This window comes from Lontra canadensis, unplaced genomic scaffold, assembly GCF_010015895.1.
Source record: "Lontra canadensis isolate GAN:19392208 unplaced genomic scaffold, GSC_riverotter_1.0 scaffold41, whole genome shotgun sequence".
Lineage (NCBI taxonomy): Eukaryota > Metazoa > Chordata > Mammalia > Carnivora > Mustelidae > Lontra > Lontra canadensis.
In genome coordinates, this window is record NW_022631035.1 from 2990302 (window position 1) to 3014656 (window position 24355).

At 64.5% G+C, this 24355-nt stretch overlaps 1 protein-coding gene across 11 annotated transcripts in view; it reads left to right on the plus strand.

The window, feature by feature from the left end:
• RBFOX3 (RNA binding fox-1 homolog 3) overlaps positions 1–24105 on the plus strand; it is a 405667-nt gene extending 381562 nt beyond the window's left edge. For 7 of the 11 annotated variants that reach the window (XM_032870453.1, XM_032870452.1, XM_032870456.1 and 4 more), the window contains 11 exons: positions 3639–3887; positions 10145–10282; positions 12103–12156; positions 13001–13093; positions 14521–14581; positions 17719–17772; positions 17989–18121; positions 18583–18760; positions 19480–19541; positions 20701–20779; positions 22348–22806. In XM_032870453.1, the coding sequence (XP_032726344.1) occupies positions 3672–3887; positions 10145–10282; positions 12103–12156; positions 13001–13093; positions 14521–14581; positions 17719–17772; positions 17989–18121; positions 18583–18760; positions 19480–19541; positions 20701–20779; positions 22348–22392 (1113 nt within the window). In that variant the 5' untranslated portion in view covers positions 3639–3671 and the 3' untranslated portion in view covers positions 22393–22806. Of the gene's footprint in view, positions 1–3638; positions 3888–10144; positions 10283–12102; positions 12157–13000; positions 13094–14520; positions 14582–17718; positions 17773–17988; positions 18122–18582; positions 18761–19479; positions 19542–20700; positions 20780–22347; positions 22809–24043 lie in introns of those variants that run through there. The other 4 variants (XM_032870450.1, XM_032870460.1, XM_032870451.1 and 1 more) reach the window with 4 other exon arrangements.
• Positions 24106–24355: the final 250 nt, after the last annotated feature.

A 24355-nucleotide genomic window follows, 5' to 3' on the forward strand; every position in this document is an offset into this window, starting at 1 on the left:
CACCCATCCACCCATCCATCCATCCACCCATCCATCATCCATCCATCCAACCACCCGTCCATCCATCCACCCATCACCCACCCTTCACCCATCCACCCATCCATCCATCCATCCATCCAACCATCCATCTACCCATCCATCCATCCACCCACCCACCCACCCGTTCATCTGCCTATTTGTCCGTTGGTCTGTTCATCCCTCCCTCCACCATCCTTCCACCCACCACCCATCTCTGCACACATCCACTCATCTGATGTGCGTTGAGACTCTTCTGAGTGCCGCAAAGTGTTGTGCTGAGTGCAGGGATATGGGAGCAGAGTCAGCGAGTGGCCCTCGTGCTCTGGGAATTTCCAGTCCCCTGGGGAGCCAGACATGTTCACAGGCTGCTCTGAAACAAGGCCAGCTGAGACGAGCCCCAGCCTCGCAGGAGGAGTTTGCTCAGCTCATGCCGCAGAGCTCAAGACTCTCTTCCACTCTGGCCTCAGCAGACCAAGGAGAAGGAAGAACAGGAATGTGACAGCGCTGGCTGCACTGCCCTCTCTGTGTCAGGCACTTCATGCCCTCAGGTACCCCTGATACCCTCTGCTCTTCCATCCACGTCTGGTCCAGAGGCCCTCGGTCTGAGCTGCACAGCGGAACCTCATGGGAAAATTTGGTTGTACATCCACTCAGCCGCCCTGGGGAGGGGTCCAGGTATGGGATCGGCAGCCAGGGTGCGGGCCACTCAGCTGACCAGCCACTCCCAGCGTGGCATGAAGGAGATGCAGGGGCAATGGCCTTCTCCCCCAGGACCCACTGGATCACACTGGCTAGCTTTCAGTCTGCATTTCCTCTGTCTGGGCACCGTGATGACCTCTTGCAATGAGGGAATTTGTTCAAAGAGGATGAATGGTCACCCAGGACCACCCAGTGGCCAAGAGGGAGGCCTCCCCCTTTATCCCAGGCTCTGACTCTATCCCCGGGCTGTGAAACCTCATGCCCCTCCCCGGCCCCCTGTGAAGGGCCACAGTCGTGCGTGCAGAAGCAGAGGGGACTATCTGAGAGCCAGGCGATCTGTGCTGCTGTCCTGCTCCTTCTGTATCAGCCTGACGCGTCGCTTAGTCCCTGTGCCTCAGTTTGACCAGCTGTGAAATGGGGATATCGATCGCCTGGTGGGTTGGAGGGCAATTCCGTGAGTTAGTGTGCAGAAAGCACGGTGTGCACAGGTGTGCTGATTTATTATCCTGTCCCAATGGCCCTAGATGTCCCATCTCACAGCTGCCTCCTGCCCACCCAGACCCCTTCAGACTGGGGCATCGAGCCCCCAACACGCTGCCCTCGTGTCCCACCTTTGTGCTACAGGCTCCCTGAGGGTCTGGGCTCTGGGCTCCAGCCCTGGGAGCCACTGCGGTGGGAGTGGCTGCTGTCACTAGTCCTGAGGGGACTCAGGGGAGAGGGTGCGGGGGTGGGGGTGAGAAGGAGCAGATAGAGAAGAGCCCCTCCTTCCTGGACATCGGAGGGGGGAGGGACATGGGGGCACCAGAGAGATGTGAGTTAGTGAAGGTTCTAATCAAATATTTATCAGCTAATTGATCTCTCGAGGCTGCTGACAGCGCCTTCTCCCTTACCCGGGCCTCCTCCTCTTCCTCCTCCTCCCTCCCACTTCCCTCACCCCTTGTCCTGGCCTCTGTCCATACCAGCTTGGGTTCCCCTCCACCCCCACCAGCTCCCACCTCCCCCGAACTCACCTCTTCTCCCGCCCACGTTTGCTAACGGTCTCGGTAATGGGACTTTGTGGGCTACTTTGGAGCAGTCGGGGGGGGAGGGGGGTCCAGCAAAGGGCGTGCACTCCCAAGCCTGTGTGATGCACACACGTGTTTCCCTCTCACTGTCTGGAGCTCAGATGCTGCCCCGTCTCTGCAGGCAGAGGGTGGGACAGAATTTTTCTGCTCGTGAGGCCACTGCTGATTGGGGTCAGGGGTCACCCAGGAGCTAGGGGCAGTGAGAGCAGAGGCTGGAACTGGGGTTTTAAAGGGGCTGGTCTCCTGGCAGAGAGTTGGCCTCAGGCCTCCTGCCAGCAGGGAGCTGGGCAGGCAGACGGTTGGTTGGTGGGGGCAGGGCCCTGGCCATAGGCAGGAGGCCCAGCCTGGCTCCTGTGCACATTCACCAGCACTGTTGGGAGGCCGGGCCCCTCAGGTCACCTCGCGCTCTGGGCAATTGTCTGCATTCGCTCCCGCCCGGCAGAGCCCACAGAGGCCAGGGCTGCCCGTCCTGCTCCATTCCCCGCCAGAGCCACGGGCCTAGTCCCTGCCCCCGTCCAGACACCGGGGAAAGAGCTGTGGGCCGGCTGAGGAGTAAGGATGAAGACCAGAGCGAGGCCGGGAGTGTTCTCTGGAACGAGCCCCCGTCTCACTGGGGCACGGGCAAGGAAACAAACCTCGAAACAGGCCCAGGCTGGGATGATGGGGCCAGCGCGGGAGAGTGCGGGGCTCCTCGGTGAGATGTCAGGAAGGCGGCCGTAAGGGCAGGCTGTCTGTGTCTGCGCAGGGGTCCGTCCACACTGGGGAGATACTCAAGTGAGGGATGGCACTTGTCCTTCCAGGTGGTGGGGACACTCTCTGCCCTAAGGACACCCTTGGAAGGCCAGAGGGTGCCTCACCTGCTTAGAGGGGCTGCAGCAAACCTGCCTTCCCCCTACAACCGTCTGTGTCCTCAGTGGGGAGCAACGAGCAGGAGAAGCCAGAACCCCACCCCACAGCCGACAGCACGAGGACCCTCGCCCGTTCTCTGGGGCTGAGGGGCTTTCTCCCGGGGCTACGTCGGGCTTCCCATGGGTGCCCAGGTGCAGGAGGTCTGGGGTGCAGGCGAGAACTTGCATTGCTGACAAGCTCCCAGGCAAGGCTCCTGGGTCCAAGCAGCCCATGGGAAGAGCCTCTGCCCTGCATTGTGGCGGGGACCCTACCCCAGGGCCTTGGCTTCTAAAAGTCCCTGGGGCAGCAGGCCTTCAGGGACGGGGTGGGGGCTTCCAGAGATCCGCTCGGGGTATCTGGAGACAGAGCCGGAATCTTCCATACCCCACAGACAGCATCTCTGCATCAGGGCCGTGATGGGGGCCCTGTGGTGCCAGGCTCCCAGTTCTGTGGGATCAATTCTTATCCTCTTTCCCTCAGGCTGGGAAGGGGTTCTCCTTCCCCCACTTTACTGATGGGAAAACCGAGGCTTAAAACCTTCATAAGGCAGGAGGGAGGAGGCGTGGCTCTGAGGGAGACGAGAGGGACCCCGTGCTGCTGAGTGCCGACCGTGTCTCAGTGGGATCCGCGTCTCCCGGCAGGACGGCTTCCCCAGCGCTCACCGTGGGCAGATACCGGGCAGAGGGGTGCACAGGGTCACGCGATGTTATTTCTTAGAATTGCATAAGCTTAATGTGGGCTTGACAAGTATGCATCAGGGGTCTCAAGCCCTGGGCCCCCCAGACACCCCCATCCTGGCAGGGCCCTCCGACGGCTCAGATCTGGTGCCTCATGTTGGGGAGCTCCCCCGCTGCAGAAGGCTTGGGCTGTGCTTCTGGAAACCACTGCTCGGCCCCTGAGCTCTCGGAAGGGGGCAGAGGGTCCAGGCCTGCCAGCCATCTAACCAGCCCGCTCTCTTTCCCTCCGCAGGGCAATCAGGACGCCACGGCTCCGCCTGAAGCGATGGCCCAGCCCTACCCCCCTGCCCAGTACCCCCCTCCGCCCCAGAATGGCATCCCTGCCGAGTATGCACCCCCGCATCCCACGCAAGACTACTCGGGCCAGACCCCGGTCCCCCCGGAGCACGGCCTGACCCTGTACACACCAGCACAGACCCGCCCCGAGCAGCCGGGCGCCGAGGCCAGCACACAGCCCATCGCTGGGGCCCAGACAGTGCCGGTGAGGGGCCCCGCGAGCCCACAGCAGGGAGCGAGCCCGCCCAGAGGGGGGCGCAGCCGGGGCAGGGAGGGCCTGCCGAGGGAGGGGCTGGAGGGGCTCTGGGGTGGACGGGCAGGTCTCTGCGGCCTTGGAGCTGTTCATCGGACACCGGCCCCGCTGAGCAGCGGGCCCCCCTCACATGGGAGATGGGGCCTCCCGGCTGGGCAGCCAGCACCCCGTCCCTGCGAGGTGAGGGGAACGGCGAGCCCAGGGCCCAGGTGTCTGCCCAGGCAGGGACAGGGCGACGGGAGAGGAGGCTCCGGGCCCCTCGGGCGTCTCGGGTGGCGGGCACGGCGATCGTTTCTAATCACTCGTAATCTACCTGCTTGGCTGCTGTCCAGTCACAGAGCCTCACTTGTGTGGTTGTAATGCGGTTCCAAGGAGAAAGTGCTGAGCCGCTCGCTTCTCAGAGGAGCGTGGCCAGCGGCGGCCGGGGCGGGGCTGGGGGCGTCCCACGAAGGCAGCCCCCCCTGGGGTCCCGCAGAAGCGCAGCCGGCCCCACCCTGGCCCTCCTCCCTGTGGCCGTCTGCACGTGCCCACCCCTGCCGCGGCTCCCCGGCTTTGGGAGCTGGCCCCGCGGTCCCCTCCTGGTGCGGGCTGGCCGGGGCTGGGCAGAAGGCCAGCTCATCCCGTGCTGCCCAGGAGCGGCCCGGCCCCGGCAACCTCCCGATGAGTGCCCCTCCCCATGCTCCCTCAGCCTCCACCCCGCACCCCTCATCCCCCCGTCCAGCCTGGCTCCAGGGTTGCCATGTGGACCCAGATACCACCCACCCTCCCGGTGTGGACCGCAGCACCTGCGCTGCCCGCTGGGGTGGAGACGCTCGTGTGGAGCCCAGCCCGTGCCCTTCCGCCTTGAGTGGAGTGCCACAGCTGCATCAGACCTCTCCACTCCCCGCGTCCCATGCGGGGTGTCTAGACCTGTGGACACACCCCACCCCCGGGGTTCCGGGCCATCGACCTGGGAGCCAAACCATCCATTCCTTTGGGGCCGCTCTGCTTCTGCTTCCTCAAACCCGTGACATGGGTGTGCTCAGAGCAGAGCCAGAGGGGCTCGGCGTGACCGCGTCATGGCTGGTGGACGGTCTCCTTCCAGTGGGCCCTGGTGGACAGTCTGTATCCGCCCAACCTCCCATGACACGGCCTCCTCACGAGCAAAGGGCGAGGCCAGGATTTGCCTGGATGGAGCGCAGGAGACCAGGGGTTCAGACCGGCAGGGGCACGGATGGGGACCGAGAGAGAATGCCTGCACCCCAGGAACGGGCCGGGAGGCCTCCCTGACACCGGAGCGCCACGTGCAGCCGGGCCACCAGGAGCACCGTCACTCCACCGACAGTCGTGGGGACCCTGCTGCGTGCCGCACTGAGCCGGCCCGGGGGGGCACAGGGAAGAGAGCGCTGGCCCTGTCCTGCGGTGGCCACCACAGCCCACCCGTCAGGGATGTGAAAGTCAACAAGGGGCCAGTCGCAGCCTCCCTGCCCGCGACAGAATACGGGCCCTAGAGGGGGCTCAGGAGTCCCAGAAAGGATTCGGCCCCCCTGAGAGCGGGGGTCTCACTTCCGGGGCCAGGCACCTCCGAGGAAAGCGTGGGCCCGAGAGCACCCAAGCCTGGCCAGTGGGGCCGCCTTGACCTTCCTTTTTCCAGCCCAGGTCTCTTCGAGTCCTGGAAGGGGTCAGGGTCTGGGGGTCTTCCATCTGGGGACACAGAGGAGAGACCGTTCCTGGACATGTCCCGAGGCCAGATGGTCCCCCGCGGGTGTGGCTGCTGAGGACGCAGAGTTCGTCAAGACACCCAGGCAGAGACGGCCCCGCTGGACGGCGTGCGCGCGCAGAGCCTGGATGTTTACACAAGCAGAGGCGTCCCGCCTCGGGAGGAGCTGGAGGGGGCAAGGGCACCCCAGCCTGCTCGAAGATGCCAGTAGCCACCTTCTTCCCAAAGACACTGCCCAGTGCACCCAGCTAAAAGCTCAGCACCTCCGCGCTGTGTCAGCTGCCCCACGTCCGTCCCATCCTTGCGTGAAGACGCCTCCGCTCACTGAAGCCTCCCCTTGGTCCTCCTCACCCATCCTGGGGCCCAGAGGGGGGTACAGGGCACCCTGGGGTCTGGACAAGGGAGTACAGGGTAGCAGGCAGTGCGGGCTATGGCCTCTGTCCAGATCTGCTCTCTCCCAAATGTGGATTCTGCTGGTCATCGCGGTGTCTCTGCACAAGCAGCATGGGCTGCTGAGGGATCGGGGCCCTTCCCGCTACTCTCCGGGGCCTGGGATACCGCCTGGGGCCGCCTTCCCAGAGTGTTCATCACTCAAGGTCACACAGGCCCCCTGCAGGTGCTCTCCCCACCCCTGTCCTCCCCGAATTCTGGGACAGCCAGTGGGGCTTCCGCGCTCAGAAACTACTCCCACTGTCTGCCTCGCCCTCTGTGCGGTGAGCCTCCCAGGGCCTGTCCCTGGGCTGTCCCCTCCCCGGCTAGCAGGCGCTTCGGCCTTCGGTCCCCTTTGCACGTGGCTCCTGGAGCTGTCAGCAGAGGGAAAAGGGTGGGCTGGGGTGGAGTGCAAGGTGGAGAGGCTGATGTGTCCCCCCAGCCCTCCCCTACCCACCCCCTGCCTCCACGGGTGAGACCAGCCCTGTGTCACCACCACCACCCTGGCCAGGGGCAAGCAGATGACACCCTCAGTCAGTGTGAGGCCGTAGGGGGCTCTTAGTCTGTCGTCCAGAGTCCAAAGCGGGAGCACACAGCTCTGCCCGAGGAGGGGGCTGCCCGTTATGATGAAGGCATCATCATAAAGCAACAGATAGAGGCCACAAGTGGAGATGGCCTCTCCCAGACCCACCGGCCACCCAGTAGGGCTGAGCCATGTCTGGGGAGCAGTGGACAGTCCTTACATGAGTCCCCAGGAGCCTCTGAGGGAGCAGGGGTGAGGGGCTGCAGAGAAACGTTTCCAGGAGTCGATTCCTCTTATGTCCCATCACCAAGCCTTGGCTCCATCCAGCGATGAAGCGTCCTGCTGCCAGTCCCCCCGCTGGACCCTCCAGACCCTGCCCAGGGCTCTTCTGGCCTCTCCCTGTGCTGAGTGAGCTCGGGGAGGCCCCGGTGTGGGGGCTGTAGGCTCCTCCGACAGTGGGGGTGCCCTGGGCACATCTGGACCCTGGTCCATGAGGGGTCGGCTCCTGGCCTTGAATGGGGAGCGTGGGGGGATGTGATGGCTAGGGTGACAGGGACAAGGAGAAGGACACAGAAGCAAAGCTCCTATGGCCAGCTGGGGGAGGGGAGGGGTGACTGAGGCCAGTGGGGGTGGGGGTGGGTCACTATTGTTTTCTTTTTCCCTGCCTTGAGCACTGGGGGCAGAGGTTGCTTTAAAAGAGAGAGAGGAAGGACAAGGGTAGTCCCAGGGAAAGGCCACACGGGGGTGGGGGGATGGACCCCTGCACCTCTCACCCGGCCAGGCTGCTAACACCGGGGTTCCTCCAAACATCGTATGATTTAACACCAAACCTGTTCGTCTGCACTGGGGGGGCGAGGGAGCTCCTTCCTTGCTTGTGCTCTGGCCCCACTCATGATTCATCCCACAGGACCCCTCAATACCCCATTCCCCACCCCTCTTGCCCTCAGGTGGTTCCCCTCCAAGTCTTCAACGGAGGGTCTGGAGCTGAGGGAGGTGGGTCTGGGCATGGAGACTCACAGTGGGCCCAGGGCAGAAGGGAGGCCCGGGGGGGCCCCAGACACGTGTCTGGGCAACGCCTTCCCGGGCACACCCCCCACCTTGCCAAGGGCTCCCCTGCTGCTCTGGATGCCACTGGCCGTGCTGACTTCTGCCCTCTGCTGGCCGCGGCCAGCATTACATGCCCCTCTCTGGCTGAATTCCCAAATTCAGGGTTGTCTCCTTTAGTCACCTGTACCCAGGAGCCACAGAAGGCCCGGCTGTGTGAAATGCACCGGGCGGGGGGCCTGGTGACACAGGGTGCTGCCCACCCTGACCACGACGCAGGAAGAGCCACACATGGTGGGTTCTGCTTGGACTCGGGCGTGGACGAGCCTCTGGGAGGAGGTCTCGCACCACTCTGCTCTCTGCAGGGACGGACGGGGCCAAGGGAGGAGGACAGCGGGGAAGCAGAGGGGGCGGTCGGGAATCCGCAGGTCCCTGGCTTGGCAGGAGTAGCTCTCGGGGGGTCCCTGAGGCACCCCAAGGCCGCTGACCGCGGTTCCTCCGTGGAAGGTCCGATAGCCTCCTAGGGCTGGTTGGTGACCCCCGGGCCCGGGCGCTCCCTCCCCTCCAGCCCCACCATGGATGCACATCACTCGGCAGCCCGGGAGGAGGGCACCGAGCACACACACGCGTCAGGACCAGGCCCGCCCCTCAGAGGGTGGCCACCCCGCTGGCACAGGTCATGCACACCCCAGGCAAACAAGAGGATGGTGGTTTCCAGCAGCGCTGGGGATCACGCGCCATGTGCTGCTTTCAACGTAGGAGCACAGAGCTGAGTGTGAGGGACCTGTGAGCAGGTGCTCGGCCTCTCCCAGCAGCCCGGGAGCTGATGGCGTCTGCGCCCCTCACCTCTGGCCCCTGCTGCCCCAGAGCCTGACCGGAGGCCTCCTGGCTGGGCACCGGAGTAGGAGGGGGCCCCCTCCTTCCAGAAAGGATGAACAGGTCAACCAATGAGGGCAGCCCCTCGGGAGTGCACAGACAGACCTCCTGCCACTGGCAGGCCCTTGGGCTCCGTTTTCTCGGCTTGGAGGAGGCCTTGGGCCCAGTGGCCTGGCCCTGCTCCCCTCTCCTGACTCTGGGAGGCCTGTTGTATCCGTCAGCGCTCCTTTGCTGGACCACAAGGAAACCCACCAAAAAGTGACTTATGCGAAGCAGCAGTGCTCGGAGACGCGTGGGAAGCGGTGTCTGAGCGTCTCTCCGCTGCCTGTCAGCTGCCGGTGCTTCTCCGGCCCCACGGGAGGCCATGGCCACCAGCACTTCCCCTCGTACCAACTCCAGCGTGGGTCTTGGGGACGCTCCGGCCCCTGCTCTCTCCAGGCGTGTCAGAGATGCTCAAGGTGGCCGTGCTGGAGCCAGGACGCCCCTCGTGTCCCAGCCAAGGTCTTGCCGTCCCAGAAGCAGACAAGGCTCCAGGTGCAAGCAGAGGGCCAGGAACAAGAGCCCAAGAAAACCCTGACAGAGAAGTGGGGACGGGGGCAGGCGAGCAAGGAGCAGGGAAAGGCATGTTCTCAGGCTGCTAGCCCCCCAGGGACACGGGGACCGAGTGGAAGAGCCCCAGGTAAGGGTGCTGGGCCACCTGTGCCCCTGCCTTGCCTGTCCCTGGCTGAGGGCCGCTCGCCGACCCTTGTGCCCTGATGTGCCATGAGCCAGGACGAGCCTCCGGGCTGGCGCTGGGCAGTGCTGCTCTGTCCCCAGGAAAGTCTAGCACCAGGTCACGGTGAGCTGAGCGGGCCATCTCCGGGTGCCGTTGACCGAGCGCCCGCTGCGTGCCCGTGCCGTGGCGGCTCAGCGGACCTGAACCAGGCTGACGGCCAGCCGGGCAGTGAGCGGGTGGCCCGTCCCTACAGAAGGCCACCGAGGAGGCCATCTGGCCTCGTCCTCACAGGCGCTACAGGGTGAGAGGTCCTTGCCCTGTGGCAGCTTTGTTTCCTGAGCCCCCAGTCTTTCCGACCCTAACGCTCGGGTCCCCAATGGGGAAGGGGACCAACGGGCTGAACTTGGGCTGCCCCGTACCCTGGAAGAGCAGCCACGCCGGCGGGTGCCGAGCAGCAGTGGGGAGGGGTGAGAGGCAGCCCGGGGTGGCCGCAGACAGACACACAGACGTGCGTGCCTGGGCCCTGAAGCCTTTGCACCTTCTCATCATGTCTTGGAAACCGGGAGGGTCCCCGTGCTCCCTGCACGCGGGCTGTGTCTGGCAAAGGGCAAACCCTGACTTCGACGGTGGAGCTGAGGGACCGTTCAGGTCACAGCCCTGCAGACAGGGCAGAGCTGGGAGAGGGGAGTGGAGACACCCCCCGCCCCGGGAGGCCTTGCCCCGTGTTGGCGGCCGGCGCAGCCCACGCAGAGGCCTGGCGGTGGGAGCTCTGGGGCTGAGAGGCGGTGCGCAGGGAAAGCCGTCCGCCCCTGCGCCAGGATGGGGACACCCAGGGGGCTGGGGGATCCGGCCTCTAGACCCTCCCCTCCCTGCGGGGTGGGCGCTGAGAGGGTCAGCTCACAGCCCGGGTCCTCTGCCCACAGCAGACAGACGAGGCGGCCCAGACGGACAGCCAGCCACTCCACCCCTCTGACCCCACAGAGAAGCAGCAGCCCAAGCGGCTGCACGTCTCCAACATCCCCTTCCGGTTCAGGGACCCCGACCTGCGGCAAATGTTCGGGGTGAGTGTGTGTGGCCCCTTCATCCCCAGGCCAGCCCTGCCCTGACCCGAGCCGGCGGGATGGACGGGAGGAGGGGGTCCTAAGCCCAGGGAGCAGCAGCGGCCAGAACACCCCCCCCACGCGCTCCGCCTGTGCTCCGGGCCTCGTAGGGACCCCTCGGGGCTGAGGCCAGTGCCGGGTCGGTGATGACTCTGCAGTCCCAGGGGCTTGCCCAGGGCTCCAGGGACCCCTGTGCCTTCCGAAGGCACCTGGACGGGCAGCTCAGCCTCCTGGCCTCAGCCCAGCCCCTGCCTCTCCTGCGTGCTGAGGGCCGAGCACTGTGTCGCTCCGGGCCTTGCCCGCGGGGCTCTGGGCAGGTGCTCCGACCGCGGGAAGCCAGCGTGGCTGTGCGGAGCCGCAGGGCGGGCCTTCCGTGCTGCGGCTTGAGCTGCCGCTTGAGCTGAGCCGGCGGGTGGGCGGGCAGCGGCCGGGCCATGCGTCTGAGAACCACGCGGCCGTGGAAGTCTCGTGCGCCTGGCCCGCCAGCGTTGTGTCCCTCACCCCAAACCCTCTTCCCCGTGGCCGGCACAGTGCCCACCCTCACCCCTGCCACACGCTAGGCGGGCTCTGGTCCCTGAGCCCCAGCCCTGCCTTCACGCCACCCACCTCCCAGATGGGATTCGTCAAAGGGGAGGTGCCCTGAGGGTGGCCCCGGGACGGACCCAGCACCCACACCTCGCCCCAAATAGCCACTGCCCTTCTTGGAGGCCGGGCCCCACGGCACATGGGGCTTCGAGACAGTGAGGGGCCGATGAAATTGGGAATCATCAGGATTTGGCTCATCTTGGCCTGGACCAGGCTGCTGCCAGCCTTACGGAGCTCACCTGGACCGGGACCCTCAGTCCGCATCCCATCACCTGTCCCCGTACAATGGGCACCGACTGGCGTCTGCTCACCCGTCCCCACACCAGCGCTCACCCCATCCCTGCACCGGGCCGTCCACTCACTTGTCCCCACACCCGGGGCGTCCGCTCACCCGTCCCCACACCGGGACAGGCGCCATCCTCCCTGTTCCAGCCTTCGTCAGAGTTGGGATTCACTGCTGTGTTGCTCTGTGTCATGTCACTGTTCCTTTAGACACCCGGCTCCCAGCATTGTGGAATGTCGGGGACACCCATCAGTTACACACACTGGAGGCCGCAGGACAGGCCCCTGGGGACCCGGTTTTGGGGATTTAGTTTCACGTGACTGTGAGGGAGCCAGAGCTTCTCCTGGGGGTCCTGGGCCAGCGATGGGGCAGGAAGGGGCCCACCACAGCATCTGCGCCTGCCTGGCTGGCACGTCCTAGTTCGGTAGAGGGGTTTGGGGTCGGTGTAGTTCTGTACCCCACACAGCCCAGCCCAGACAGCACAAGCTCTAGCGGTATGGGGTCTCTCCACAGCACTTTGTGTCTCCCAGGGGTACCTGCACCCCTCCCAGCACCCAGCCGTTTGGGAAGGACCTGTCCTTAGCCCTTTACCCTTTAGTGTGAATTAGAGGTGTCCATCAGGAACGGGGCAGAGTCCTGGCTAGGAGAGGGGAGGTACTTGGGGAAGGCTGCCCCCTCCCCCGGTCCTCAGCCCCCACCTGGCCCTTAGGCAGGGGAACTTCTCTCTGGGATCTCCGTCCCCAGACCCGGCTACACCAGGAGCCTGGCCCCTTCCCTGCAGGGGGCTGGCGGAGCAGGGCAGGGGCCAGACCCGGGCAGCAGGTGAGGGTCTCCCGGGAAGCAGGCGCGCGGCGGGGGCGGTGCTTTTAACCCACCCTCCCCTGTCTCCCCACCTCCCTCTCTGTCTCTGCAGCAATTCGGAAAAATTTTAGACGTGGAGATCATTTTTAACGAGCGGGGCTCCAAGGTGGGTGCCGCCCAGAGGCCGCCACCATTACCGCGCCGGCTGTAGGTCCCGCCAGGCTAACGTGTGCGTTTCCTTCCTGGAGAGCTTCACGCCCGAGGACCCCTGAGCTACACGGGTGCTTGTACTCCCCGCTCCTCCGCCTCTCCCCGCCCCGCCCCCGCTGTCTGTGTTGTTGTCGCCGCAGCGGCGACGACGTCTCTTCTCTCCCAGCTGCCAGGACCTCTCTGTCTGCGCCCGGAGCCCTGGGCCCCTCCGTCCGGGGCCTCACCTGCCCAGCTGCTCCTCCTGGGGGGGCCGCTGGCCTGCCCAGAGCTGGAGGCTTGGGGGTGCGGCTGCAGGGTGGGCAGCGGCAGGGGGCCTGGCACGGACAAATCCTCCTCCTTGCACAGGCAAGGGAAGACCCCCCATGCAGGCTCCTGGGGGGAAGGGGGGTGGGGCTGCCCCCGGAGGTCCTGACCACCCCGCCCCCTGCCCCACCTTGCCCCCCAGGGGGCATCAGGGTGACCGTCCTGGTCTCTGGCACAGGTTAGCATCTCTCTTGGAGCTTTGGCCTGTCCTCCGGGAGGTGCCAGGCCGTCGGTGCAGGCCAGGCTCGGGTCAGGCCCACAGCTGCCCCCGCCTGGGGCCCTACCCTTCCTGGGCATCCTGCCGGTAGCACCAGGGCAGGTCTCTGGGCTGCTGACCTCTCCTTCAACTCACCTGACTCAGTCCCTCTCTCTCTCTCTCTCTCTCTCCCCCCCCCCCCCTTCTCTCCACCCCCCACTGCCCTGTCCCCCACCCCACTCCTCCTATGTCTTCCTTCCTCTCATCCTTTCTCTCCGTGCCTGTCCTTCTCCGCTCACAGGGTTTTGGGTTTGTAACTTTTGAAACTAGCTCAGACGCTGACCGAGCCCGGGAGAAGCTGAATGGGACGATCGTAGAGGGACGGAAAATTGAGGTGCTCAGATAAGTGTGCTGCGCAGGGCGTGCCCTTGAGAACCGCCGCTGTCGCCCAGGTGCCCCTCCCCCGCCCCGCAGCCGCCCTGCGGAGAGACAGACCAGGATCCCCGGAGCAGGGAGGCAGGGCCCGGCCCCTGTCCTGGCACCCCTCATGGGCCCACCGAAGGGCTCCCATCTCTGCTTTCTGGAGGAGGCCCCCCAACTATGGGCACCAGCCAGACCCTGGGAGAAGCCCCGGAAATCATGTTTGAGGCTTGGCCGCTCCAAGGACAGAGCCCGCTCTGCCTGTCCCCCGGTTGGGGGGTGCTGTTAATGCCCTGACCCTTCCCAGCAGGGAGCCACAGGCCCCCCCACCCCAACCTCACCTTCCCCAACTGCCAGGAAGGGACCGAGCCCGGAGAAGCATCAGAGAGAGGAGGCCAGGGACCCCCGCTCAACCCTCCTTGCCCCTTTTCTGGTGGGCTGCCTGTGCCCCCCGCCCCAGTGCTATGGCTCTGGGTGTCTGGCAGCGGGGCTCCTAGGCAGGCAGGGCAGCAGGAGGTAGTCAGAGAGGAGAGGGTCCGCAGCAAGTGCAGAGTCCACGGGAAGAGAAGTGGAAAGGCCTCAGGGGAGGGTTTCTGGAAGCAGAGGGGGTACTACAGGCACTGACCTCAGCCAGTGGCCATGGCCGGCGGGCACCTGGGGACGCAGCCTGAGGTCCAGGGCCTCACCCTGGACATGGGGGACACAGAATGGCCCAGATTCCTTTCTCAGTTTCCACCACCTGCCCCGTTCTCTGCTTCCTCCCATAGAGGTCTTCCCCTTCGCCTTTCTACACCCCAGTCTGCGTCTCTAGGGAGAGGGTCTTAGCCTGGGGATAGGACACACCCCCTTGGCACCCACCCCTCCTCTCCCATTGGCCTTGCTCCTGAGGGGTCCCATCAGCGCTCTCTGCTGGCCTCAGGAATGGCGCGCTACCCCCACAAGAGGGTTGCCCAGGACTTGGAAGGCCTCAGCAGCCAGCAAGGGCACAGAATGTCTTGGGGCCGGTGGGTCAGGCTGAGAGCACTTTGTGGAGAGTCCACCAGGCAGCCTCTCCAGTGGCCTTGGGTTGTCAGAGAGAGACTGGGTCTGCTTTGTGGGAGCAGGACGTGAAGGACAAGAACCAGTGGCCAGACACGGTGCCTGAGCTGAGGGCTGGGAGCAGTGGTGGCCAAGGCTCCCCGGAGTGGGGGGCAGCACAGTGGAGAGGGGAGGCCCGGGAAGAGGGCAGGCCAGGGCTGGGGGCCAGGCGGATAGCAGCGACTGTCCTGGGCCTTCCTCCCAACTCCCAGCTCCCTCCGTGCGGCTGTGCGGAAGCAGTGGAGGACAGGACCGGGGTGGCCAGAGGCCTACGGGAAGGCTAACTCTCCCCTCATCCTCACCTTCTCCCTTCTCTCTGGGCAGGTCAACAACGCCACAGCCCGCGTCATGACCAACAAGAAGACTGCGAACCCCTACACTAACGGTAAGGGGCCCAGGACCTCGGGGAGGCCGCAGGGGCCGTGGGCCCCCTTCCTGGATGCTGAGTGTCCACTCGTGTCCCAGCAATGCCACATCAGCAGGGGGTGGATTGGGGGACGGCTGGGGCCGCCCACCCCATCCACAGAGTTGGCAGGACGCCTGGGCCTTCCCAAGCCCGCAGCACACCCATGTGGACAGGCTTCGGGCACTGTGGGTGTGGTGGCCCCTTCCTGGATCGTTACGTAGTTTCTAAGCAGTGAGGGGTGCCTGGGCTAGAGGTCCTGGATACTCAGTGAAACTGAAGATTAGGGCAGTTCCCCACCCCTGCCCTGCAGACCCTGGAAGGTTGAGGCCCCCACGGGAGCCTCGTGCTCCGTGATGCGCTTCAGCTGAGTGGTCTGCCCTGCACGCCCAGGGCCTGAGCCAAGGCACCCCATCCTCCTCAAAGACAGAACCGCGGAGGCTGAGTGGAGGGGTGGCCCTCGATCCCTGCGCATCTCGGCTCCGAGCAGCAATGCGGACGGGCTTACAGGTTGGAGCGCAGCCGGCAATGCTCGCCTGTTTGCGTTTGTCCCCATGCGGGGGGACAGCGGCCCTGCTCAGCCAGGATGAGCCTCCCTGCAGGCCGACGCCTCGGCTTCCCAGCCCCCAGCCCTCCTGTCCCTGTGTGACTCAGGTGACAGGCCAGCAAGGGGCAGGACACTAGGGGGGGATCCACCACATGACCTACCAGCAGGGCCTCCCCAGGGGCCCTCCTGGAACACGACAGGGTCCACATTTAGACTAGATTATTTTGGCTCCCATCCTGCTTTCCCGAGGACTATGAAAGCTCACATTTTCCTAAAACTCTGGGGCTGCCTGGCTTAGGCAGTGTCCCGAGCTCCTGTTGTGTGCTGGCTCAGGAAGGCAGAGCGGTAGACAGATGTGTTTAGAGGGTCAGGACGATCACTGGGAGCCAGACGCCTGCTTTATCCAAGAGCCACCCCCACCTCCCCCCGGCTCTCTGGGAGAGCCTGAGGATGTCAGGAAGCACAGAATTCCGAACGGAGTCTGGCCCTGAGCGACCACATTCCTGGCGCAGGATGGGCTCGGAAGCAGCACGGCTCGCACAGCAAGAATGGCCAAGTGCTCCCGGTGACAGTCTCACGGAAGCGTCCTCACCGGCCTGAGCAAGAAGGACGAAGACCGCTGTGGGCCGGGCCCGGGTTCTCTGTGGCGGACAGTGGAGCACAGCGTGTGGGCTCTGGTGACCCGGGCGTGTGGCTTAAACACTCCAGAACACTCAGAAGTTCCTCAGTTGGGGGGAGGGGAGCAGAAGTGTCTGCCTCGAGCTCACTAGGTTTGACCAGGTGTTAAGACCGTTTACAGAAGAAACAAAGGAGCCGCCCAGGAGGGTCTCTGGCCGCCTCTTCATCTGGAGTCCCGCACAGTGAAATGGAACTGGCAGCAGTGACAGAGGCACCAGGGAGCAGTGACAGAGGCCCCGGATTCGAGAATCAGCGGGTGCACATGCCGGGACCATCTCAAGAGAAGTTCCACCTTCAAGAATGGACCCAGAACAACCATTGGGTTGCAGCCCGGAGGAGGTGGGCTCGGGCCATTGCTCCGGGACTCTGCTCCGTCATGGGTTTTTACTAAGAAGATTCAGTTCGTGGGACTGGAGATGAAACCTTTTTTCCCTCCTGATCGGGGATTTAGAGAAGGTTCCAGATTCTCAGCAGTAACGCTCAGACACAGACATGCACGCTGGTCAGGTGATGGTGACCAGGGAGGGAAGGTGGCCTACAGTGTCATGGAAAGTGGAGAACGGGCCCCCAGGAGGAACATGGTCGCAGACACTCTGTCCTAAATGCCTTCCAGCCAGACGCCCAACAGGGATGTTAGAATCTGGGTATGAGGCTCACAGGTAGAGTCTGACACCAATGGCCTGGTCTCTCTCCAGAGGTATCTCGCTAGCTGGCCAGTGGGCTCAGTCCCTTTTGTCCCGCCTCACAAAGTCAAGAGGGAAATGGAGCTGAGCCTTCAGGGCCTCCTGCAAACATAAGACCAGATACACTGGTAGGGCCAGGGGGCTGGGCTCGGTCAAGTATACATCCCCAGCCCGTGCTGTCTGAGCTAGCGCTTGGGGCCAGAGCGCCCTCAAAGCCAGCCGGCGTCCACCCCTGGGGGCCTCAGATGGAAGCAGGCTGCACTTCTGCACCTGGTCCCTGATGGGAGAGGAAGACTGGCCCAGAAGCCCAGGGCCCCAAGCCAGTGGCCTGAGCCCACCCACCTGCAGACGGGGAGAAGTGGCAGGCGAAGACGACAGCTGGGGGCTGGGAAATGGCCAGGAGTGTGGGTATGGTTTGGGTCTGGCTCTGCCACTTGCCAGCTCTGGGCTGTGAGGCTGCTGCACCTCCCTGAGCCTCCACTTGCTCATCCGTAAAATGGGAGGGCGTGACACCCACCTCCTTGGCTGGGTTTAGACCAGCGTGGCCCAGGGTGAGGTGCTAAGGAAATGTCAGTTGTCTTTATCATTACCTCGAATCCTAAGGCCCTTTCCTCCCCAGGAAGCCTTTCCACTGCTGCTCTGGGGACGGCCAGGGCAGGACAGCAGTGGGGAAGGAGCTCCACCCCAGGACAGAAGCTGTGGGGCAGGAGGTGGGAGGAGGCTGTGGCAGAAGCCCCGCCCCTCACGGCTGCGAGGACCCTGCCCCGAAAGCAGCCAGGCCTCCTAAGGGACAGCGGCGCTCGGATGCCTGGGCTCTATCTTGTGCTGAAGCAGGGGCGCCGCCAGAGCCCTCATCCCGGCTGTGGGCCTGCAGATGTCCCTTCCTAATGCCGGCAGAGACTGCAGACTCCGAGCTGCAGGGCTGGGGCCCCGGGCAGGCTTGGCCGGGGGCGGGGCGGGGGGGGTGGAATCACAAAGACAGATGGGTCAGGAGTGACTCGGTCCCTGGCATTTAGGGAGCAGAAGGTCAGACCCGGTCAGGCTGCAGCATCCCGAGAGGGGCCGGGTGCCCTCTGCTCGCCCTGCCTGCAGAAGGAGGGGTCCAGCCAGCCGTCTGCAGAGGCCCCGCCCTACGTGGGAGGCCCCGGGATGGTGTGAGATGGGGAGAGGATGGGGAGACGGTGACTGGGGCTGTTTTGCTTCTCTTCCAGGCTGGAAGCTGAACCCCGTGGTGGGCGCCGTCTACGGGCCTGAATTCTATGCAGGTACAGGCTGGAGCCGTCGTTCCGGGCCTGTGGGGGGGAGCGGCCAGAGGGCGTGGCCAGGCGGGAGGCGTGGCCCGCGCGTAGGCTGGGGCGTGGTCGTGCAGGTGTGGTTGGGCGGGGCCAGGTGTGGCTGCGCCCGGCCCGACCCTTTGTCCTGCCCGCGCCGTCTCTGGGCCTTTCCTCTCACCGCCTCTTCTCTGGCCCCCTTTCCTGCAGTGACGGGGTTTCCCTACCCCACCACGGGCACAGCCGTTGCCTACAGGGGCGCGCACCTACGGGGTCGGGGCCGGGCCGTGTATAATACGTTTCGGGCTGCGCCGCCCCCGCCCCCCATCCCAACTTACGGAGCGTGAGTACCTGGGGAGGCACGGGGAGGGAGGCATAGAGAACTGGCCCAGGGGGTGCGGGGAGGGAGGCCTTGGGCAGCCAGAGGGGCGAGGCAGCCTTTCCAGAACTGCGGGGCGCTGTGGGAACCCCCAGACCTTCACACTACAGTCACCCTCATATTGTACCCCAACCCCATCCTGCCATGGGAACCAAGGGTCACTGGCATTTGGGGGACATTTAGAGCCCCAGCACCTTGCTGGACGATTGGATGGGATCGTGGTTGGCCCTTGAGCCTAGCGAGGGCCTGCTCTAAGCTCTCTCTGGTCCATTCCCCTGGGCCCAGTGCCCTCTGCCTGGATGGGGGGAGCAGCTGCCTGGGCTGGGGTGGGGGGAGGGTAAGCAACATGGGCCAAGGGGCCCATGGCTTTATGGGAGAACGGAGCTGACCAGCAAGGGTGTTACTCTATTGTTATACCAAAACAGGGCACTGGAGCAAACGCTTGTTAAAATGCCAGTCCCATGGGCAGGGCTGGCAACCTGCCCCCTCCCTCCGCAGACACCGGAGCCGGCCTACCCCACCTCTCCAGCGTTCCCACCACTCTCTTGTCCGTTTGCTTCCAGGGTCGTGTATCAGGATGGCTTTTACGGTGCTGAGATTTATGTGAGTGTGGCCCCGGGGGGGATGAGGGCTGGGTGGGGGGACAGCGGTCCAGGCCTTCAGCTGATTTCCAGGGTCTTCCCTTCCCCCACCCATCCCTCCCTATCCTTGGAACCGGGGAGGGTGAGAGTGCCCAGGACACGGGGTCCCTGGGGACCTCGGCATAGCTGAGCCTGGGCTATGCCCACATCTTCTCCAGTCCACAGGACACTGGGTGATGGAGACAGGGGTGGCTCTCCTGTTTCCCTATCCACACTGGGGTCACTGAGTGAGCCCCCTCGGGCACCCATGTCATCCTGAGCAGTTGCCCATAATTCAACAGTCCCTTTGTGCCAGGGTCAAGACGTGATCTGAGTCTGCCCTTGACCCTTCCCAGTATCCAGGATGGCACCCTGAGTCCCCCATGGGTTCTCAGCGCCCCCGGCATCAAATTCAGGGGCTCACTGGGCTGGTGGCATGTCTGTGGGCACTGGTCATGAGTCAAAGCCACAAACACAGCCAGACATATCATTGGGGCCCACTGGTGTGTGTTGAACCTGTGCCCGCTCCCTCCCCTCGAACCAGGCCACTGTCTTCGGGCTTTAGACCTCCGGTAGACCAGAAGCTAGGTGCACGCAGCAGGCCTGCGCCAGCCGGGGCTCTCAGGGCCACGGCAAAGGTTGGAAGACTGTCTCTGCACCACTAAGTCCCTGTGCTGTCTCTCCCTCCCCATTCCCCTGCAGGGGGGCTATGCAGCCTACAGATACGCTCAGCCTGCAGCAGCCACAGCAGCCTACAGTGACAGGTATGGCTGAGACAGCGATCGGGGTGAAGAGGGACAGTAGGACCATGGGGCCCTGGACGGGTGGGCTCAGACTTCCCCGCGACCCAGGCCTGGGGGTCTGGTGGCACAGGGTCTGGACCTGGACGGAGGAGAGCATGTCTGAGGCCCCTGAGCCCCCGATTTCTTCAGTCACTTCCTACTGGCATGGCTGGGGAGGCCGCGAACCCCACCCCCCAGTTCAGTTCTCCTCTGACTCCCAGCCCTGGAGGCCTGACCCCCTCCCCAAGCGCTGGAGGCACCCCCCCACCTCCTGTAAGCAGGGGAGTTAGGAGGCCCCACTTCTGCCCCCAGATGCCCCCCTCTGACCCGGCTCAGGGATTCCAGGTCGGAGGCCCCTTCATGCTGAGGAGAGGCTGTGAGCGTGCCCTCCTTGGGGCGGGGGGGGGAGCTACAGTGTAGTGACACCAGGGGGACAGTGTGGCCATTTGAGAGCCGCCAGCCTCCTGGCCAGCTGCGAGCACACGCAGAGGCCGGGGGGTGGGGGTAGCTCTGGGTCAGGAGGGCAGGACGCAGGGGCTGTCCCAGGGGTGGCCTGGCCTGGCACACGGGCACAGAGTCCTCCCACCAGGCACGTGCTGGGCTCTGGCCTGACGGCCACCTGTCCCTGCCGCCCAGGGGCACCCGTGGACCCACACCATCTCACATGGGGGTTTATGGGGTGCACAGCGGGCCCAGCCTGCCCCACAAGAAGCTGGCATTTCACACACGCACTGAACAGAGAGGAAGGTCATCAAGGGGCCACAGGACACTTCGTGGTGACCTCCCTGCCTGCCCCCATGTCCTCTGGTCCTGCCTTGAGCCTTTCCGCAGCACCCTGCCCTTATTCTGGGGGTCAAGCTTTCCTCGACCGCAGCTCTGGGAGGGCCCCTTTTACCTTCTGTGCGGCCCCTTGTCGGGGTCAGTGGACACTGGGAGACTTGAGAGCGTGGCCAGCCGTGTTCTGGACGCTTCATTCTAAACGGGCAGAAAGGCTGGGGAGGAGGTCATGCAGGGGCGGGGGGCAGGGCTGGCTGGCAGGTGGGACACACTGGAGGACACTCCTGAGATGTCTGGGAGGGGGAGACCTCACCCGCCCGTCACCGTCCCTCACCCGCCTCCCTCCCTGTGCTCGTCTCCCTAGTTACGGCAGGGTCTATGCAGCCGCTGACCCTTACCACCACACCATCGGCCCTGCGGCGACCTACAGCATCGGAACCATGGTAAGGAGGCGGGGACGGCCCGGCCCTGGGCACCGGCTGTGGCGAGGAGGGCCAGGCGCCGCGGCTGGGATGGGGCGGGCAGGCCCTGAGAATGACCCAGCCTCCGACCAGTGCCCGGAGGGACCAAGGGCTGGATGGAAGTTTGGGGGAGAACGTGCCCCTTGGTGCCCTCGGGGACTTTGGGGGAGGCAGTTCCGTCCGGACGGGCAGCTGCCCAGTAAGGACATCTGACCCTGTGGGGAGCACCTGGGATGCCTGCTTTTCCCCGTTTTCCAAGGCTCCAGAGGCCAGGAGGGCCTCCGCGCCTCTCGTGGGGCTGTGTTCGCCGCGGCCCCTGTGTGTCCTGTCGTCCCCTCCTCCCCGCCCTGGCACTGACCTTTTCCTCACTTCAAGGAGAGGGACGAGGGCTGCCCCCACAGGCCACCTCCGTGGCACTCCTGGTGGGCCAGTGTGTGTGTGTGTGTCTGTGTCTGTGTGTGTGTGACCAGCTGTGGACACATGCAGCCCAGCTCACTCTGTACCCTGAGACCTGCTTCCAGGGGACACTGTCTCCTGTGCCCACCCCCAGCCCCAGGGGCTGTTAATGTCACTTTTTAGCTAGCGTGGCGTCCAGCATCAAAGATGAACACATTTCTCCGGGGCGGGGGAGAGGGAGGTCCAGAGCCAACAGGGACTCCCTGTTCCTTCTCCCTTGGTTTTGATTACCCCCTCCCAATTTTTGTTTTCTCTTTTTTGATTTTTAACAAGTTCCTGGCATCCCCAGCAGCCCGCAGCGACTGCGGCCGCCCCTTCCCAGATGGGGGCCCCAGAAATGCAGTGTGCGGGCCCCTTGGCTCCGGGGTCAGCGTGGCCTCTGCGCAGCTGCTGGCTCGAAGCTTTCATTCATTCACAGAGGAGCCCCCTTAAGTTCTCGTTTTTATTTTAAGAGTTTCTGGTTTCTCCCCCCAAGTTTTTTCTGCGGCATTTGCCATCTTCTTCCTTTTTCTTTTGAAACTGGGGAGGAGGTTCCTCTGGAGAGGTCTCCGATCCAGGGCAGCCAAGGGACACAGGAGCAAGAGCGCCAGAGACCTGTCCTCCTCAGCAGGACGGGGGGCCCAGGCAAGGACCTGGGGGAAGAGCAGGGACCCCAGGACCCCCTGAAGCTCCAAGGGGCCAGGCGAGCAGGCAGAGCCCCTCCTCGCAGAACCAAGGCCTGGGGAGCCCTGGCAGGAGGTTCCCTCCCCGTCCTGAGTCCTGCCCGAAGCCCAGGCAGGCAGCCCCGGGGGGTGCTGAGACCTCCCCCACCCCCATTAAGGCGAAGGGGGTCAGGAAAGGGCCAGGCCTAAGAGGCATCTCCAACCTCATTGTCCAGGAGCGCTGTGGCCCATGACCCTGGCAGCCCCCTGGCGCCCGTCACCCCCGGCACGGAAGGACTAGGCCCAGGGCCCCCCGATGCCATGAGAACCAGCACTCGCTCCCCGCCAAGGCGAACCTTCACAAGGGGTCGAACAGTGGGATTTAGTGATTTCTTTTTGCCCCCCACCCCCAAGGCGGTGCTGACTGGCTGTTTGTCGTCTTTGATGTTGCAGGCCAGCCTGTGCCGAGGAGGGTACAGCCGCTTCACCCCCTACTAGCAAGAGGGCCAGCCCCTAGCAGCACTCACGCTGACTGCTCAGCACACACCAAACCCAGCAGTCCAAAACCAGGCACAGCCACCGGGAGGACAGTGCGCCCCCCCCAGTCAGCGGCCCGCGACGCCAAAGCCCGTAGGGTCCACCTCCAGCCAGCGGGTCTCCCTGCCCCTCACGATGGCGTGTGTGTCTTTGACCCTGGTTGCCCCTGTATGTCTGAAACCTTGCTTCCTATTTTGACTTTGTTGATGATGTTCCCCCCAAGCCATTTCAGGTACAGTATGTGCGCAGCGGGAGGGGCTGGCCTGGGCACAAGACCCCTCCCGGAGAACTAGCAATAGAGCCCACCAGGGCGACCCCCACTTCCCATCCCCTGGGGCTATGGAGCCACAGAAGACACCCACAGCCACTGCCCCACCCCTGGGGTCCGGGGAGTGAGGAGAAGCTCCTGTCCACTGGAGCGGGGTTTCGGGCCCAGACCACGGCCCCTCCCGCCTTCCCCAGCTGATGGCGGGAGGAGCCACATCTGCCTTCCTCGCCCCAGAACAGCTAAAACCTAACATTTCCAGCTCGCATTTCTTGAGGACGTTTCCTGCCGAGGCGGTCCCAAGACAGTGCAGGCGGAAACTGCCACGGCCACGCTGGCCTCAGGGCTCCTTGCTTAGCCTTTGTTGTAATAAACAAAAGTGTAGGAAGAAACACCCGGACCCCTCGCCGCAGTGCTTCTTCCAGCAGCAGCTCTCCCCTCCAGCCATGCTCTGAAGATGGCACCCTTCACTGCCAGGGATGGGGTCCCGGCCAGCCCGGCGCCCTTCCCCTTCCCCAGGCTTGGAAACGTCCTTTCATCAGGGTACACTTGAGAAGGGGCGAGCAGGGGAGGCCTGGTGGGGAGGCCCATCGCCGGCCTGCTCGGCGACACGGCACTCGAAGCCAGCCTCCCGTCCAGAGAGGCATGGTGGTCTCTCTGTGGCCCCGCGGTGCCCAGGGTCGTAAAGGGCCCTGGTGGGAACATGCTGGCCAGGGCCCGCGGGCAAAGCCGAGACAGCCCAGGTAGCCTCATGGGGTAGGCTGCCCAGTCGGGACGGCACCCTGCCTCCGTTCCAGGAGGTGTCTCAGGCCAGGGAAGCCCAGGTCCCCTAGCGTGCCAGAGCTGGGCTTCCGGTGCCAGCTAGAGAGTGTGGGCCCCCCCACCCCCACCAGCCAGGACACACCGGCTCTTAGCTGCTGGACCCGGCCAAGGTGCCTGGCTGCCTCACTTGCCACTGCCAGGAGCACCGCCTCCTTCCCAGCCCCTCACGGCCTGTGCTGTCCACCCACGGCCCTCTGTCTTCGCCCCCGCAGAGCCAGCCAGGCCCCCGCTCTGCTCGGGCCAAGCCCAGAGGCGGCACCAGCCAACCGCTCCGGCCGCCCCTTCTCCCCCGCACCGGTCCCCACACTCCGCCCCAGAGAGGGTCGGCTTTCAGTTCAGCTCACCCAAGACCATGGGTTCCCAGAAGCTGGGCCCCGGGGGACAGGCTGGTGGGGGATGTGCGCTAGGACTGCAGGGCCCCGGCCCCCTTCCTCCCTGCACGGACGCCAGGCCTTGTCCGTCCTCAAACGCGCCTGGCGTTGCTTCCGTGAAACTGCAAGTCCTGCCTTTCTGTTTCTGTTGTAGTGAAAGCTTCCACCGTTTTCTTCTTGGACCATGAAGGGCAAAAACAAAAAACAAAAAACAAAAAAAAATTACAAAACAAAAAAAACAAAAAAAGATGTTAAGATCCAAGCAACAAAAAAACCAACCAAACCGAGAAGCATCCACCACGTCCACGTCGCGGCAGGCGCCACACAGCGCAGCGAGGGAGCACGTCGGCGGCCCCGCCCCTCCCTGGCCACCGCGGGCCGCCAGCACCCCTCCCCGGCCGGCGGGGAGCGCAGAAGGGGAACGGGCCTCTTCTCTACCAAGTCTTCCTTTCCGGCCCCCCACTCC